Here is a 12,879-nt window from a genome sequence, read left to right on the forward strand (position 1 = left end):
TCTATGGGTATCTCTTATCCTCTCCAAGCCATAGTTTATACCATAAATCCTCTCTACTCATCCCTGAGTTCCGTTCAATTTAAGATCAAGGGCAATTCTTTATTGCCTATGGCAGGGATCAAGTATGCATTCTTGCAGGGGTCAGGCTGCTAACAATGAGACAAGTGGGCCACTTGCAGGACAAGCAGCAACCAGCTCTTGGCCTTCAGCATCAGGGCTACAGGGGCTGAGACAGACTAGACTCAGCTTTCTGTCGGAATCCCAGGTCCAATTCTCAAGGAAAGTCAGAAATCTGGATTTTTCTGGGAAGTTTTATAAATCTTAGATGCTTTTATTAAATATGTAAAAAAGCCTAAAAATACAAATTTTACTACTGAAACAAACTATAAATAAATGCTGAGTACTAATGATAAGCAGGTTGAAGTACGTGGGGGAAGTGTATAAATTCTTGCAATTTACTTTGAAATGCATCAGAAAAAGCAGGAGGGATGGACAGGAACATTATAAATCAAAGGCGAATATGCTCAATGTCATGGTAGAACCTAGCGGGTGGGTATACAGGTATTCACTGGAAAATTCTTTCAAACACGCTGTGTGCTTAGAAACTTTCTTGGTTTGCTTGGAGTAAAAATCACTAAAAGATAAGCCAACATCTATAGGCCAGACTGATCTGTGGATGGTCAGCTTGGGCTCTCTGGTCTACAATATAAAACGTGAACTTCACTGATCAGGTTCCAAGGTCTTTAAGACCTTTCTTCTCCTTCTGTTGGAATCACCAGCGCACTTGGTCATCTCATATCTCCCCACATGAGAGTAAGGCCAGGCTTCCCACTGGACACTCTGTGGTTTGGATCTCGACTGTCCTCCAAAAGTGGAAGTGGGGCTTTTGGCAGGTGCCTGGATTGTGGGGGGCCACACTCATCAACGGAGCAATGTGCCGTTAGGAGGAGGGCCCTGGTCAGAAGAGGTGCGTCACTGCGGGACACGACCTGGAAATGTGTTTCCCTCCCTGATTTCTCCCTTTGCACTCCGCTTCCTGCGCCATGGGATGAACAGATATCCTTGGCCTAGGCCCTTCCAATATGCTGTTTCTGTGTTAGAGCCAGCCAGGCATGGAATGAAATTTCTGAAACTGTGAGCCAAAACAAACCTCTTCTCCTTTAAGTTGTGAGTGTTGGGCATTCTGTCCCAGTGACCATAAAGTGACTAAGATAAAATTTGGTATCAGGAATGGGATTCTGCCCAGGATTATACCTGGCCATGTGACTTAGAAGCTCTGGAACTGGTTTACAGGAGGGGTTTGGAAAGATTTAGAGATGCTGGCTAGAGAAACCACAGAATGGCCTAAGCCAATTCTAGTTGGGCCTCAGAAGACCAGAATGCTAAGAAAAATACAGACAGTAAAAGACCAGGCTCAGAATGTTGCAGTTGGGAACAAGTACTCCACTGACAGACTCAAGACCGTGTGTGTTATCCTCTGGCAGAAAATGTGTCTTCATTTTGTTCATGTCCTGAGACTTTTTGGGAGCCTGAGATTAAGGATTGCAAATTCAGAATCTGACAGGAAATTTCAAGGCAGTCCGATGTTCACTCTTCTACATGGTAACTGCTGGTGGCTTTCAGCCAGATTTATCTCAAGAAATAGGAACAAAAAGCCCATTCAAAGTTTTCAGTTTTGCCGGAAAGGAAGTGCCTACAAAGTTGGAATAAAGAACATGGATGCTGAAAAGATTATTAAAAAGAAGCCAAGTACTTTGCACTGGAACAACAGGAAACATGGCTTGAGTGCATCTCAGGAACAGGCAAGAACCTATCCTTCAAAGGCTCAAAAATGTAAAAGTGAAAAACTTTCCTTTGAGAAGAAAGCCTGAGGCCATCCTGCCCAACTAGGGAATTGGTTCGTGGGGATTAGGTTCACAGTGCTCAGCCATCCAGGCACTTGGAGACCTCTGCAGCCATGATCCAAGGGGGACCAGATACTGCTTGAGCTTGGACACATCTAGAGATATTTCTGGCTGTCACAACCTCAGGGGTGGGGGAGTGCTACTGGAATCCAGTAGATGGAGTCCAGGGAGGCTACTGAACATGCTACAATGCAAAACTCACCCCTCACACCAGAGAACTACATAGCCTCAATGTCAAGGAAGCATTACCCCTTATTCATGGACACATTTCAAGACATTTTGTTATGCCCAAAACTTGAGATAGTACCTAACCCTACACATACTATTGGTTTTTCCTATGTGACATACCTCTGATAAAGTTTAATTTGTAAACTTTAATGAGAATAAAATAGATTAAAACAAATTATATAAGTCATTTAAAAGCTTACCAATTATTTATGCCTAGAATTTTCTATTAAATATTTTCAGATCTCAGTTGATCACAGGTAACTAAAATCATGCAAAGTGAAAGCACAAATACTAGCAGACTGCTGTAGGCATAAGATGAGAAACCTGCTCTAGACTGGTGCTGCCCACATAGCATTTTGTCATGACAGAACTGCTCTATAGCCCTTCTGTCTATTAACAATACACGTGACCCACATGTGGCTGGCTATCAGGCCTAGAAACATGGCCATCGTGGACTGAGTTTTTTCATTGACTTACAGTTCAATCCCACACGCAGCTAGAGGCCACACAGGACAGCACAGCTCTGGACCTCACAATATAATGATTAGCAATTCTAGGGTGATATTCCAACCTCTAAAAAGGTCTCCCTGTCCTGTGCCCTATGAAATAAGTATAGATCACAAAGAAAAGCCACAGAGACACATGTGTGACTTGCTTGTCTCAGAGCTTCACACATCGGGGGCATACAGTGCAATAACCATGCCCACCTATAAGGCCTGCAGGTAGGAGGGGCCCAATCCTCAGCCCCTCACCCCACAGAGCTCCTCCTTGCTGCAAGCCCATCCATCCCTCTCACCCCCTCACCTTGACAGTTTCCAGCTCCATCCGAAGGCGGTTATTCTCTGATAAGAGATCTCGATTCCTGGTTTCAATTTGTTGCAGCTGTGTCTCTAATTCAGCTTCGTATTCTCGGCTTCCCTCCTGGAATTCTCGGAGTTCCTCCTGTGTATTCTCTGCCCTGCACCAGAATTTCAAAAGGTCAAGTAATAATTTATCAAGCACTTAATGTGTGCGGGGCACTGAGCCATTTAGTGTGATATGTGGATCATCTCTTTATTCAACTCTCATCATTCCTATTTTAGTGAAGATGAAATTTAGACTAGATGAATGACTGGCCAAATTGGGAGTGGTGGTACATGCCTATAACCCCAGCTACTCAGGAGGCTGAGGGAGGAGGATCATAAATTGGAGGTCAGCCTAGGAAACTCAGGGAATTTTAAATTCCAAAAATTTTAAAAGGGCTGAGGGATACAGATCATCTCTGGAGCATTTGTCTAGCATGTGTGAGGCCCTGGTCCAAGCCCCAGGAGCAGGCGGGAAAAAAAAGGTGAGTAAACTTGTTTTACTTTATTTTTTGGTACCGGGGACCGAACTTGGGTCCTTGTGCTTGCGCGGCAGGCGGCGAAACCACTGAGCTAAATCCCCGGCCCGAGGAAACTTGTTTTAATAGTCACAGACGGGAGCCATAGGCAGAACTTGGATCTGACTTGGGTGTGCCCGACTACACTGCACACACAATAAATGTTGATTTATCACATCACTAATCTGTCCCTAGTCCATGCCAAATATCTATGTCTGGCTTCACAATCCTCAAAAGAAGTTTTTTGTTTTTGATACAGGGTCTCACTATGTAGCCGAGGCTGGCCTTGAACTCACAGCTATGCTCCTACCTCAGCCTCTCAAGTGCTGGGGTTATAGATGTGCACCACCACACCCAGCTCCACAAGCCTCAAAATCAAAGAATCTTTTTTTCTTTCTAAATTCAGCCTAAATGAATACTATTGTTGTTGAGATGCAGATACATACATACATATATATATATATATATATATATATATATATATTTTTTTTTTTTTTTTTTTTTCTTTCTTTCTTTCTGTGGTGGTGGTGGTGGTGGAAATCATATCCAGGACCCTGCACACCTATCCCAACCCCCTGGATTATCTTTAACCACTTACCAGTCCAATTATTTAAATACAGGATGACCAAAAATTACATATTTTTTCATTAATTTTAAAAAATAACAACTTTAGGGCCGGGGATTTAGCTCAGTGGTTCCGCTGCCTGCTGCGCAAGCCAAGGACCTGAATTTGATCCCCGGTACCAAAAAAAAAAAAAAATAGCAACTTTATCAAATTTATGCAATACAAGAAACAACGGGTTGAAACGATGCCACCCCCAGCAACCCTCAGGATAAGTAAACAAATGCACTGCCTGAGTGATGCTCCGGGTAAACTGTTAAGTGTTTAAGCCAAACTAAGAGTAAAGAAAGTAAAGGGACTGGATAAGACCTCCATGTGAAGACTGTAAGAGTCCAGGAGGGGGAAGAAAGCCCAAAAACTGACCTCCAACATCCCTCTACCCACACACTCACACACACACACAGAACCCACTATTGCCAGAGATGAGCACTGAAACATTGGTTCCAAATTTTAAAATCTGCAACAACCTATTTTTCTAGACACAGAGAAAAGTTCTTTTCCCTATTCAAAGGAACCAACCAGCTGGGGTAACTCAGAGATGATAAAAAGCCTTCCAGAATGTGAGCTAGAGCAGTAGCACAGGATGGTTAGGATTCCTGCTCTGCCCTCACTGTCTATGGCCCTGGGCGAGTTGTTTCCCGTCACCGACAATCAGGTTCTTCTGCAGGACTCACCTCTGCTTGTAGGTCATCGCTAGATCTTTCCAATAGTTTGCTTCTTCTTCCTCGGAGCTGAAAGTCTTTCCCGAGTCCTCCATTGTGAAAACGGGGAAGAGCTCACTCTTCTTGTGGCATGGTGTCTAGGACAGAAGGTTTTAAAATTACTTCTCATATCTGGGTAAACAGCTAATCTTTAATGGAAAAAAATCCCTCTACTTCACGCTGAATTAAACGACAAAATACTGCCCCAAACTGAAACTAAACCCAAACCAAAGGCAGTACACCACCAGCTGCTACACTCGATGGCTTACTATCAAGGCTTATGTATATCCCTCCACAAATATTTATTGTGCACCCACAGTAAGACCCAAGGGTCAAACAAGATGTCTCCAACATCACTGCTTTCCCTCCAGGGGCCTTGTGGGGGACAGAGACATCAACTATATGTATAAACCGTATGGTGAGTGCAGTGATAGAAATAGGAACAGGATAGCAACACATAGTAAATTACCTGTATTTAGAGTGTGTATTTGAATTGCCTGTATTTAGAGTGTACATTTGGTCTGTTCAGACTTATGCATGCACCCAAGAAACCACCACCACAGTCAAGGCAATAAGCATTCCTGCAGGGCCCAGGGTACTGAGGAAGTCCCAAACTCAGCCTGAGTCACAGAGGGATTCCAGGGAGGCGTGATGCATGAGCAGCAATGAAAGAACAAAGAGGAAGCCAGACGGAAGGGGAAGAAAAAGCACACTAAACACTTGGGAAAGGGAAGAACAGCCAGGCTTATAGGAGGAGCTGAGAGTGCTGGGAGGATGAAGACTGAGGAGGCTGGGCAGATTAAAATAGAGAAACTGTATCACTGGGGGCTTTTCTGACATGTTTAAAAAAAAGACAACTCAGTGGCAGTGGGAGCCACTTCGGGATTCTGAGGGAGAGAGTGACACAGTGGGATCTGAACAACTCATCCCGGTAGCCACGGAAGGGCTGGGCAGGGCCAAGACCTCAACTGTGCAGCTTCTGCAGCAAAGGAAGGAAGGTGGCCTGAATGACATGTGGCAGTGAAGACAGAGGCAGGAGGAATGGATTCCAAAAATATTTAAAATGCAAAATCAGCCAAGCATACAGAGCAACCTGCCGTCCCAACCAGGTACTTAGGAGGCTGAAGCAGGAAGATCACTTCAGCCCAGATGTCTGAGACCAGCTTCGGTAACACTCCAAAAAATTAAAATTACTAGCCATTTGGCAATTTATTGAGGGTGGGGAGATTTAGTAAAAAAAAAAAAAGAAGGTGGCAACGTCTCCTAAGACTTGAGCTTAAGTAACTAGGTACCTCTACCATCCCTATCACCAGAGATGAAAAATACCAGAAGGAAAACTCTTGGGTGGGTGGGCTGGGGGAGATACCAAGCCTAGTTTGGGATGATTTTGGTTTGACAAGCCCATGACACATTTAGATGCAATAGTGGATCTGAAACTCAGGGCTGGAATCTGAGCCAACCGACTGAGTCACACGTCTGTGGTTGGTTCTGCAGAACCATCAGGGAATCTCACCGAGACTGCAGACGGACCTCCAGGGACCGCAGGTATCAGAAAAGCAGACGGCAGAAGAAAATACAGTGGCAGACGAAACAGTGAGAGAGGTGAGACCCAGAAAGAGGGATCTGCTTCAAGGGCAAAGGGAACATCCCACAGCGAGGCCGCGGAGAAGCTGGTGTGCACGGAGAGTCGCCAGGGGTTAGCGTGAGCAAGCGGTTTCCACCCGTGGAGGAGGGTGGAGAGTGACGCTGGGCAGAGGGGGGCTGGGGGGTGAGGAGGAGGAAGGAGATGGAATTTTGGAGAACTGAGCTAAGAAGAGAGGGAGACAGACTCAAGAGGAGCAGGAGCGTGTGTTGGGATCTTGGCTAGGACTCTGGATTGTCGGGAGCAGAAGTCAGGGAAGTGAATTTCTAGGAATAGTTGGGCCAACAGTTATATATTGCCTGCTATCTAAGATAGCCTCAGACATCATAGCTTGCCAGCTGACTTGGAGGCCTTCCGCTTGTTCAAAACTCACTGGAGGTCAGGTTTGGTCCCCCAGCCCTGCAATCCCAGCAGTCTGGGAGGCTGAGGCAGGAGGATCACAAATTCAAACCCAGCCTGGACAATTTATTGAGACCTTGTCTCAAAACATTAAGAAAAAAAAAAAAAAAAAGGCCAGGGATTTAGCTCAGTATGAAGGACCTGAGTTCATCTCCCGCACCTCTCACCCTTGCCAAAAGTCACTAGCAGCCAGGCATAGTGCCATGTGCCTATAATCCCAGCACTCTGGAAGGCTGAGGCAGGAGGGTCACAAGTTTGAGTCCAGCCTGGACGACTTCACAACTTACTGAGACCTTGCCTCAAAAAGAAAAAATAAAAATAAGAAAAATAAAGAATAAGAAAATAAGAAAAGAGCTATAGATATAGCTCAGTGCCAAGGGTCTGGATGGCTCAACCTCCAGTACCATGTCAAAAAGATAGGTCACCAGGAATCCAAATACAGTGTCACCAAGGTCCCTGGCTTCCTTTGAGGAAGTTCACGGACTCTTCTGTTTCCTTGGGACAGACGAATAAAGCAAACCCAATGCTTATCAAGACACAAGATGCTGCATTTTTGGTTAAAAATACAATCATTAGGCTCTTCTCTCCCTCCTAATTTTCTTCTTTCTCTAGTAAGGAGGAAACACGTTTCCTCATCTCTACTTCTCTACCTCGGGGAACATTTTGTCTGAAAGCTTGATCAAGGCAGAAAAGCTAGATGGAGTAGAGGGTGGCTGATCTGTGGTTTTAGTTGCTCACTGTTCCATCTTTCTAGGACACCACCCCAATATCTTCTTGGGGGACCGGACCTCACTCTCCCTGCACAGGACTCAGATGGACACAACATCACCTGCTACATCTGGGAGAAAGTACAGGGCCACTCGTGCGCGCGTCCAGCATCGGGCACCGGCGAAGGGCTGGGCCTGACCCAAGCCCAGCCTGTTAGTGTGGAGACCCAGGCCTCCTGCAAAGCAGTCCAGGCACAGACTCTGCCGGGGTGAAAGGTGGTAGGAGGCAAGCCTGCAACTCTCAGTGGTCATCTTCCGAGCACAGGGGCAGTGCCCGCGGAATGAAGCCAAGAGAGTGCAGCACTGCCAAGGAAGGGGAAGACGGTCCTGACAATATCGTTTCCATACCTGGACCCAGTCATACCAGACTTGAGGTTATGAAAGAGAATCAGTTTCCAGTCTTGGTCAAGCCACTGAGTCGGCTTTCTGCTACAAGTGAGATCGAATAAACATAGGAGGGCTGGGGATTTAGCTCAGTGGTTCCACCACCTGCCTTACCAGCTCAAGGTCCTGAGTTTGATCCCCAGTACCAGAAAAAACAAACAAACAGGGTAATATAGTGAGGAATTAGAAACAAATGTAAACGGACTTTCTCGAAGTTTAGAGAAAGATTATGTACAAGGTCCAGTGTAATCAGTCTCACACCCACTTCTCCAAATATCTCCTACTTGTTTATGTCCAGTCACACTGTGTGTCTTCTCTGGCTTGAACATACTGAGGTCGCTTTCACCTCAGGGCCTTGGCACTTGCTGTTCTCTCAGCCTGCACTGTTTTCGCCTCAGATCTCGGTCCAGCAGGTTTCCCTCCTGTCATCTGGATCTCGCATACTCCCCCAGGGCCATATTTAAATATCCCACCGAAGAACCCCTCGGGCTCTTACTATGGTACTAACCCTGCTTTATCTTATTTCATCACTTTCTGAGTTTGGTATTTGTTTATCTTCCCTAGGTCAAGTTTTGAGTAGAAAGACTATCTCCTTCTTCCTTTTTTATCCCCAAAGCCTAGCTAGGACAGTGCTTCGGAAATAAAAGGCATCCAATAAGTGAAAGGAGGGAAAGATGGCACCTGACCACTAATGAAAGGCGGGAAGCACGGGCAGGATGAAGAGGCGAGGCCCCTGAAGGCTTGTTTACATCTGCAAAGCCCTAAGCAGCTCCTCAGAGAGCTGAGGGGAATCTACCTGTCCCCCCTACACACCTGAGTGATGTTAATGGAAGAGCCTGGTTTTGAACTTCAGGGACCGAGGAGAAGAAACTGCAGACACCTGGACTTACGTCACAGCCCGCAGTCTTTTATACCAACTAACGGACAAGAAGTACACAGAAATGCCATTTCAACCAAAAACCTATCATTTAAAAACAAAACTAAGGGAAGAGCAAAAAACATGCTAGAGACAGAGAGGGAAGAAGGAACAGCACCACCTTACTTGGTTATGAAACAGCAGTCTTAAAAAATATAAGGTTTTTTCCTTCGCCATTTGGAAATGTCTCAGAAAATGCACTACTACCTCACAGAACCCAGACAAGATGACTTCCAAAGGTTTCCCTCTTTGAGGGTATTTACTGAATTTAATCAACCCCTCCTACAGTATTTGCTGTGGGCTGGGCATTTAATAAATTCTTTTTGAACAACATTAGCCACTTTAAGCTGTTCTTCTCTGAGAGATAAACAAAGCAGTAACTGTTTCTTAGAAGCAGACACCGGAGCAGGAACTCTGGATGCCTAGGTCTTCTCCAAAGGCGCAGGGGAGGGGCAGAAGCACCCAGCCCCAGGTGCAAGGTGTCTCTGAATTCAAGTTCAAGCCCTCCCAGGAGCTGCAGACAGACTGACCAGAGGGCAGATTCCCTTGTGTTGTCTGCCCTGCAGTCTTTTCAAAAGGCACTGAAACAGATAGGTATGTGTTAATGCCTGGTACATAGCTTTGCACCTGCTGTTACGTTCGTGTATTTCATCTGTATGCAGCTAGCTAACTTGGACTGTCAATTCATCACCATGCCATCACAACCCAGCAGCTGTGGGCAAATCTGGTGGGAGCCTGAAATATATGCTACTACATTCAAAGAAGAAAAATGAACTCTGATCTAGTGGTACAAAAAGTATCTGTTTCATCTAACTTGGTTATATACTTTCTGTGGTACAAAAAGTAACTGTTTCACATAACTTGGTTATATACTTTCCCTAAAAATTCCTTGAAGCTTCTCTCCCCACATTTTGAATGATTAAGTCTAACAGGAAAGTCTAAACACATACTTGAGACATACATTTCTGATTTCAATACTCTAGAAAAAACAAAGTGATATTTGGGCTTTTCCCTGAGTGAAGAAAGCCAGCAGCCTGGTCAGGAGTAACACACACACACACACACCCTGCCAGGACTCAACACCCTTCTTTATCACAACCAAAACAAATGGAAACGCCACAGGGAAAGGGAGGGCAGAAAAAGAGGCTCCCAATGTCCACACATATTTCAATAGCTTCTGTGTTATGACACAGGCTTTGCATTTTGCAGAAATGACATCACCACGGGGACAAAATGAGTCAAGAGTTTGCAAGCCTGGCTTGTCTTTGTGCTTTCAAAATCAACAAGGATATACTACACCTACAGGAGCAGGGAGGCAGGCAAGGACCTGTGCTCAAGGATGGGCTAGGAAACGGGAGAAACTGAAGTGTCAGCAGAGAACTGATGGGAAAAGCACCCAGTATTTAACCAAAATTATATGTAGTAAGATGGAAGTCATGTATGGCAAGTGCCATTTTTGTTTCTCTCCTTCTCTGTGCAATACTGATTTTTTAAAAAAGGGCCCGGAAGGAGGTGCCACAATGCGAGAAGAGCAGGAGCTGAGATGTGTATTTTTTATAATACTCTTTTTTATAGTATGCATTTTTTCTTTCGAAAATTAAAAAAAAACAACTTACACCTGGAAAAAACAGAATTGCTACAGTTCCAAGACAATTTTATTCTATTGAACCAAGATTCGAGGGACATCCTCCTGCTGTGGTCCCCACCCTATTCCTTTTCAACCATTTCCTGGACACCTACTAAGGGACAGGCATTGCTGGAAGAGCCAGATGCACACAGCGCCAGCTGCAGATGCCAACTCTGTGCCCAGGCAGGCTGGGTTAGGAAATCACCTTGCAAGGAAAGACAGTGTAATCTCTGAGCTCACAAGTTCTCAGGCAACAGAACACACTTTGGAAACAAAAATAACAATCTCACAGTGTCGGCCAAGTTAGGAAACTATTATCCAAAATGGGATAAGATGTACAAATCTGAGGCCGAGAGACTTCAAGGGCACAGATCATCGGCATTTAACCCTACACAAAAGGCACACGAAGAGGAAAAGAATTAAATTTCCAAACCGGTTCAATACCAGTGTGGTGGGGACAGGGGGCAGAGCGTCAGATAACAAGAGGCTCTGAAGTAGCCGGTGTCCAATGACTCTTCTGAGCACCCTACCCGTGTCCTAAAATGCTATCCTACCCCGGAATTCGCTGAAACAAAACTCTCACGGAAAATGATAAACCTCGGCCCAGCACGCGTTGCAGAGGCCCTTCCTTTAGAGAGGAAGTTTAAGGGGCCCTGGGGGTAAAAATAGAAAGACCGAGGCACAACCTGGTACCAACCCTGGACAAAGCAACCCGGGGAAGCTCTAGGTCTCGGGCTGAGAACCCGAGATGACTTAGAGAACGTGACAGAGCTTCTTCAGAGGCGGCGTCCAGGTGACGGCGGGGTTCCCCGCACACAGCCAGCACTCGCTGCGCAGGAAGCGCTTTCCCCTTCATCCAATCCCGTCCTCAAAGCGCTGTCCGGGGAAATCCGAACCGCCCGGCAGCAGAGCTGAGAAAAGCCGAGGCAAGGAGACCGCTCCAAACGTGCTCCCGGAGGGAGGGGCAAAAAGGGGGAGAGGACGCAACGAGGCCTGCACCGGGGTGGGAGGGCGGGGGCAGGGCTGGAAACAAAAGAATGAGGGGGCAGGGGGTGGAGGTGGGGGGTGCCGGAGAGAGAGGGCCCGGGGTGGTGGGATGAAAGGCAGAAAAGGAGAGGGGCGTGTAGCAGGGCAACTCCGGGAGGGAGGGTAGAGGTCCGGAGTCCAGCAGCCGCTTTGGGACCAGAAAGCGAGACGACCAAGTCCAAACGGGAGGGCAGCGGGGTTGGAGAAACTCGCGCATAAAGAGAAACAAAGTTGGCAAAGGCGAGAGCTGGGCGCGAAGGACACAGGCCAGGGCGGTAAGGCAGAAAGTTAGCAGGGAGGCTCCAGGGAAGCGGGGCTTTCGGGGACCGGCGAGGTCCGGGCAGCGACGCGCGGCAAAGGGGGCACGGGGTCCCTGCAAGGCAGTGGCTGGGGCCAGGCGGGGCGGAAGAGTTCGCGACGGAGACCCGAGGCCACCGCCCCGGGCGGCGACGGCTCCCACTTACCAGGCTCCGGCGGAGAAGACTCGGCGACCGCGGGGCCCAGGGCAGCCGGACCAGGCACTCCGACCCCGCCCCGCACTCCGGCCGGCGTCGCCCATTGGCTGCCGCGCCACGGGTCTGCGTCCGGATCGGCCAATCAGCGCCGAGCAGCTCCGTTTGGAAACTTTTTCTCCCAGACCCGGGCGCGGCTTAGCCACGCTGCGGCGGCGGCCTTGGGCGGGAGGAAACCGGAGTGGCGCTGACTGGCCCTGGGGTGGCGGCAGGCTGTTCCCTCTCTGACGCGGAGACTGGGCTTGGGTTTGCGAGCCACCACTTAAGGAAAATGTGCTGGCTTCTCTTTCACACTGATCGCTGTTTCCTTCCTTGAGTTTTCCCCAAAGAAGAAGACAGGGCCAAGATCCAGGTCCACTGAGGGTGACAGTCCCCCTGGTTCTTCCCGTACCTTCACACCCTAAAGAGAATCATGACACCCTTATCTTCTTCACAGGCCGCAGAACTGAGTGTGAATTTGCCTTTAGCTGGGAGCGCTCAGGGAGACTGAGGCAGGAGGATGGAAAGTTTGGCCCCAGCTGGGTCAATTTATAGACTGTGCAAGACCCTGTCTCAAAATAAAACAATAGAAAGGGCTGGGAACGTAGCTTAGTGCGAAGGCACTGGGTTGAATCCAGACAAACTTGGCTTTAAATCCTAGTTCCCCTTTCTAGTTGTGTGATCTTGGGCAAGTTATTTAACTGCTCTGCGACCCAATAATGTATAAATGAGATTGTGCAGAGGACTAAACAAGTTAATATTTTCAAATGTTCAGGGAAGGAAATACAATACATATATGTATTTGTTAAATG

At 47.1% G+C, this 12,879-nt stretch overlaps 1 protein-coding gene across 3 annotated transcripts in view; it reads right to left on the bottom strand.

The window, feature by feature from the left end:
* The window catches only part of Nde1 (nudE neurodevelopment protein 1), a 47,424-nt gene extending 35,291 nt beyond the window's left edge, over positions 1-12,133 (bottom strand). Inside the window, exons 1-3 of one of the 3 annotated variants that reach the window (XM_004855777.4) lie at positions 12,041-12,133; positions 4,789-4,913; positions 2,937-3,090 (exon numbers count right to left, since the gene is read on the bottom strand). In XM_004855777.4, the coding sequence (XP_004855834.1) occupies positions 2,937-3,090; positions 4,789-4,871 (237 nt within the window). In that variant the 5' untranslated portion in view covers positions 4,872-4,913; positions 12,041-12,133. Of the gene's footprint in view, positions 1-2,936; positions 3,091-4,788; positions 4,914-12,040 lie in introns of those variants that run through there. The other 2 variants (XM_021237213.2, XM_021237212.2) reach the window with 2 other exon arrangements.
* Between the last annotated feature and the right edge of the window lie 746 nt (positions 12,134-12,879).

Source organism: Heterocephalus glaber, unplaced genomic scaffold, assembly GCF_053883595.1.
Source record: "Heterocephalus glaber isolate CG9 unplaced genomic scaffold, H.glaber_assembly_v1.0 deba00000943, whole genome shotgun sequence".
Classification (NCBI taxonomy): Eukaryota; Metazoa; Chordata; class Mammalia; order Rodentia; family Bathyergidae; genus Heterocephalus; species Heterocephalus glaber.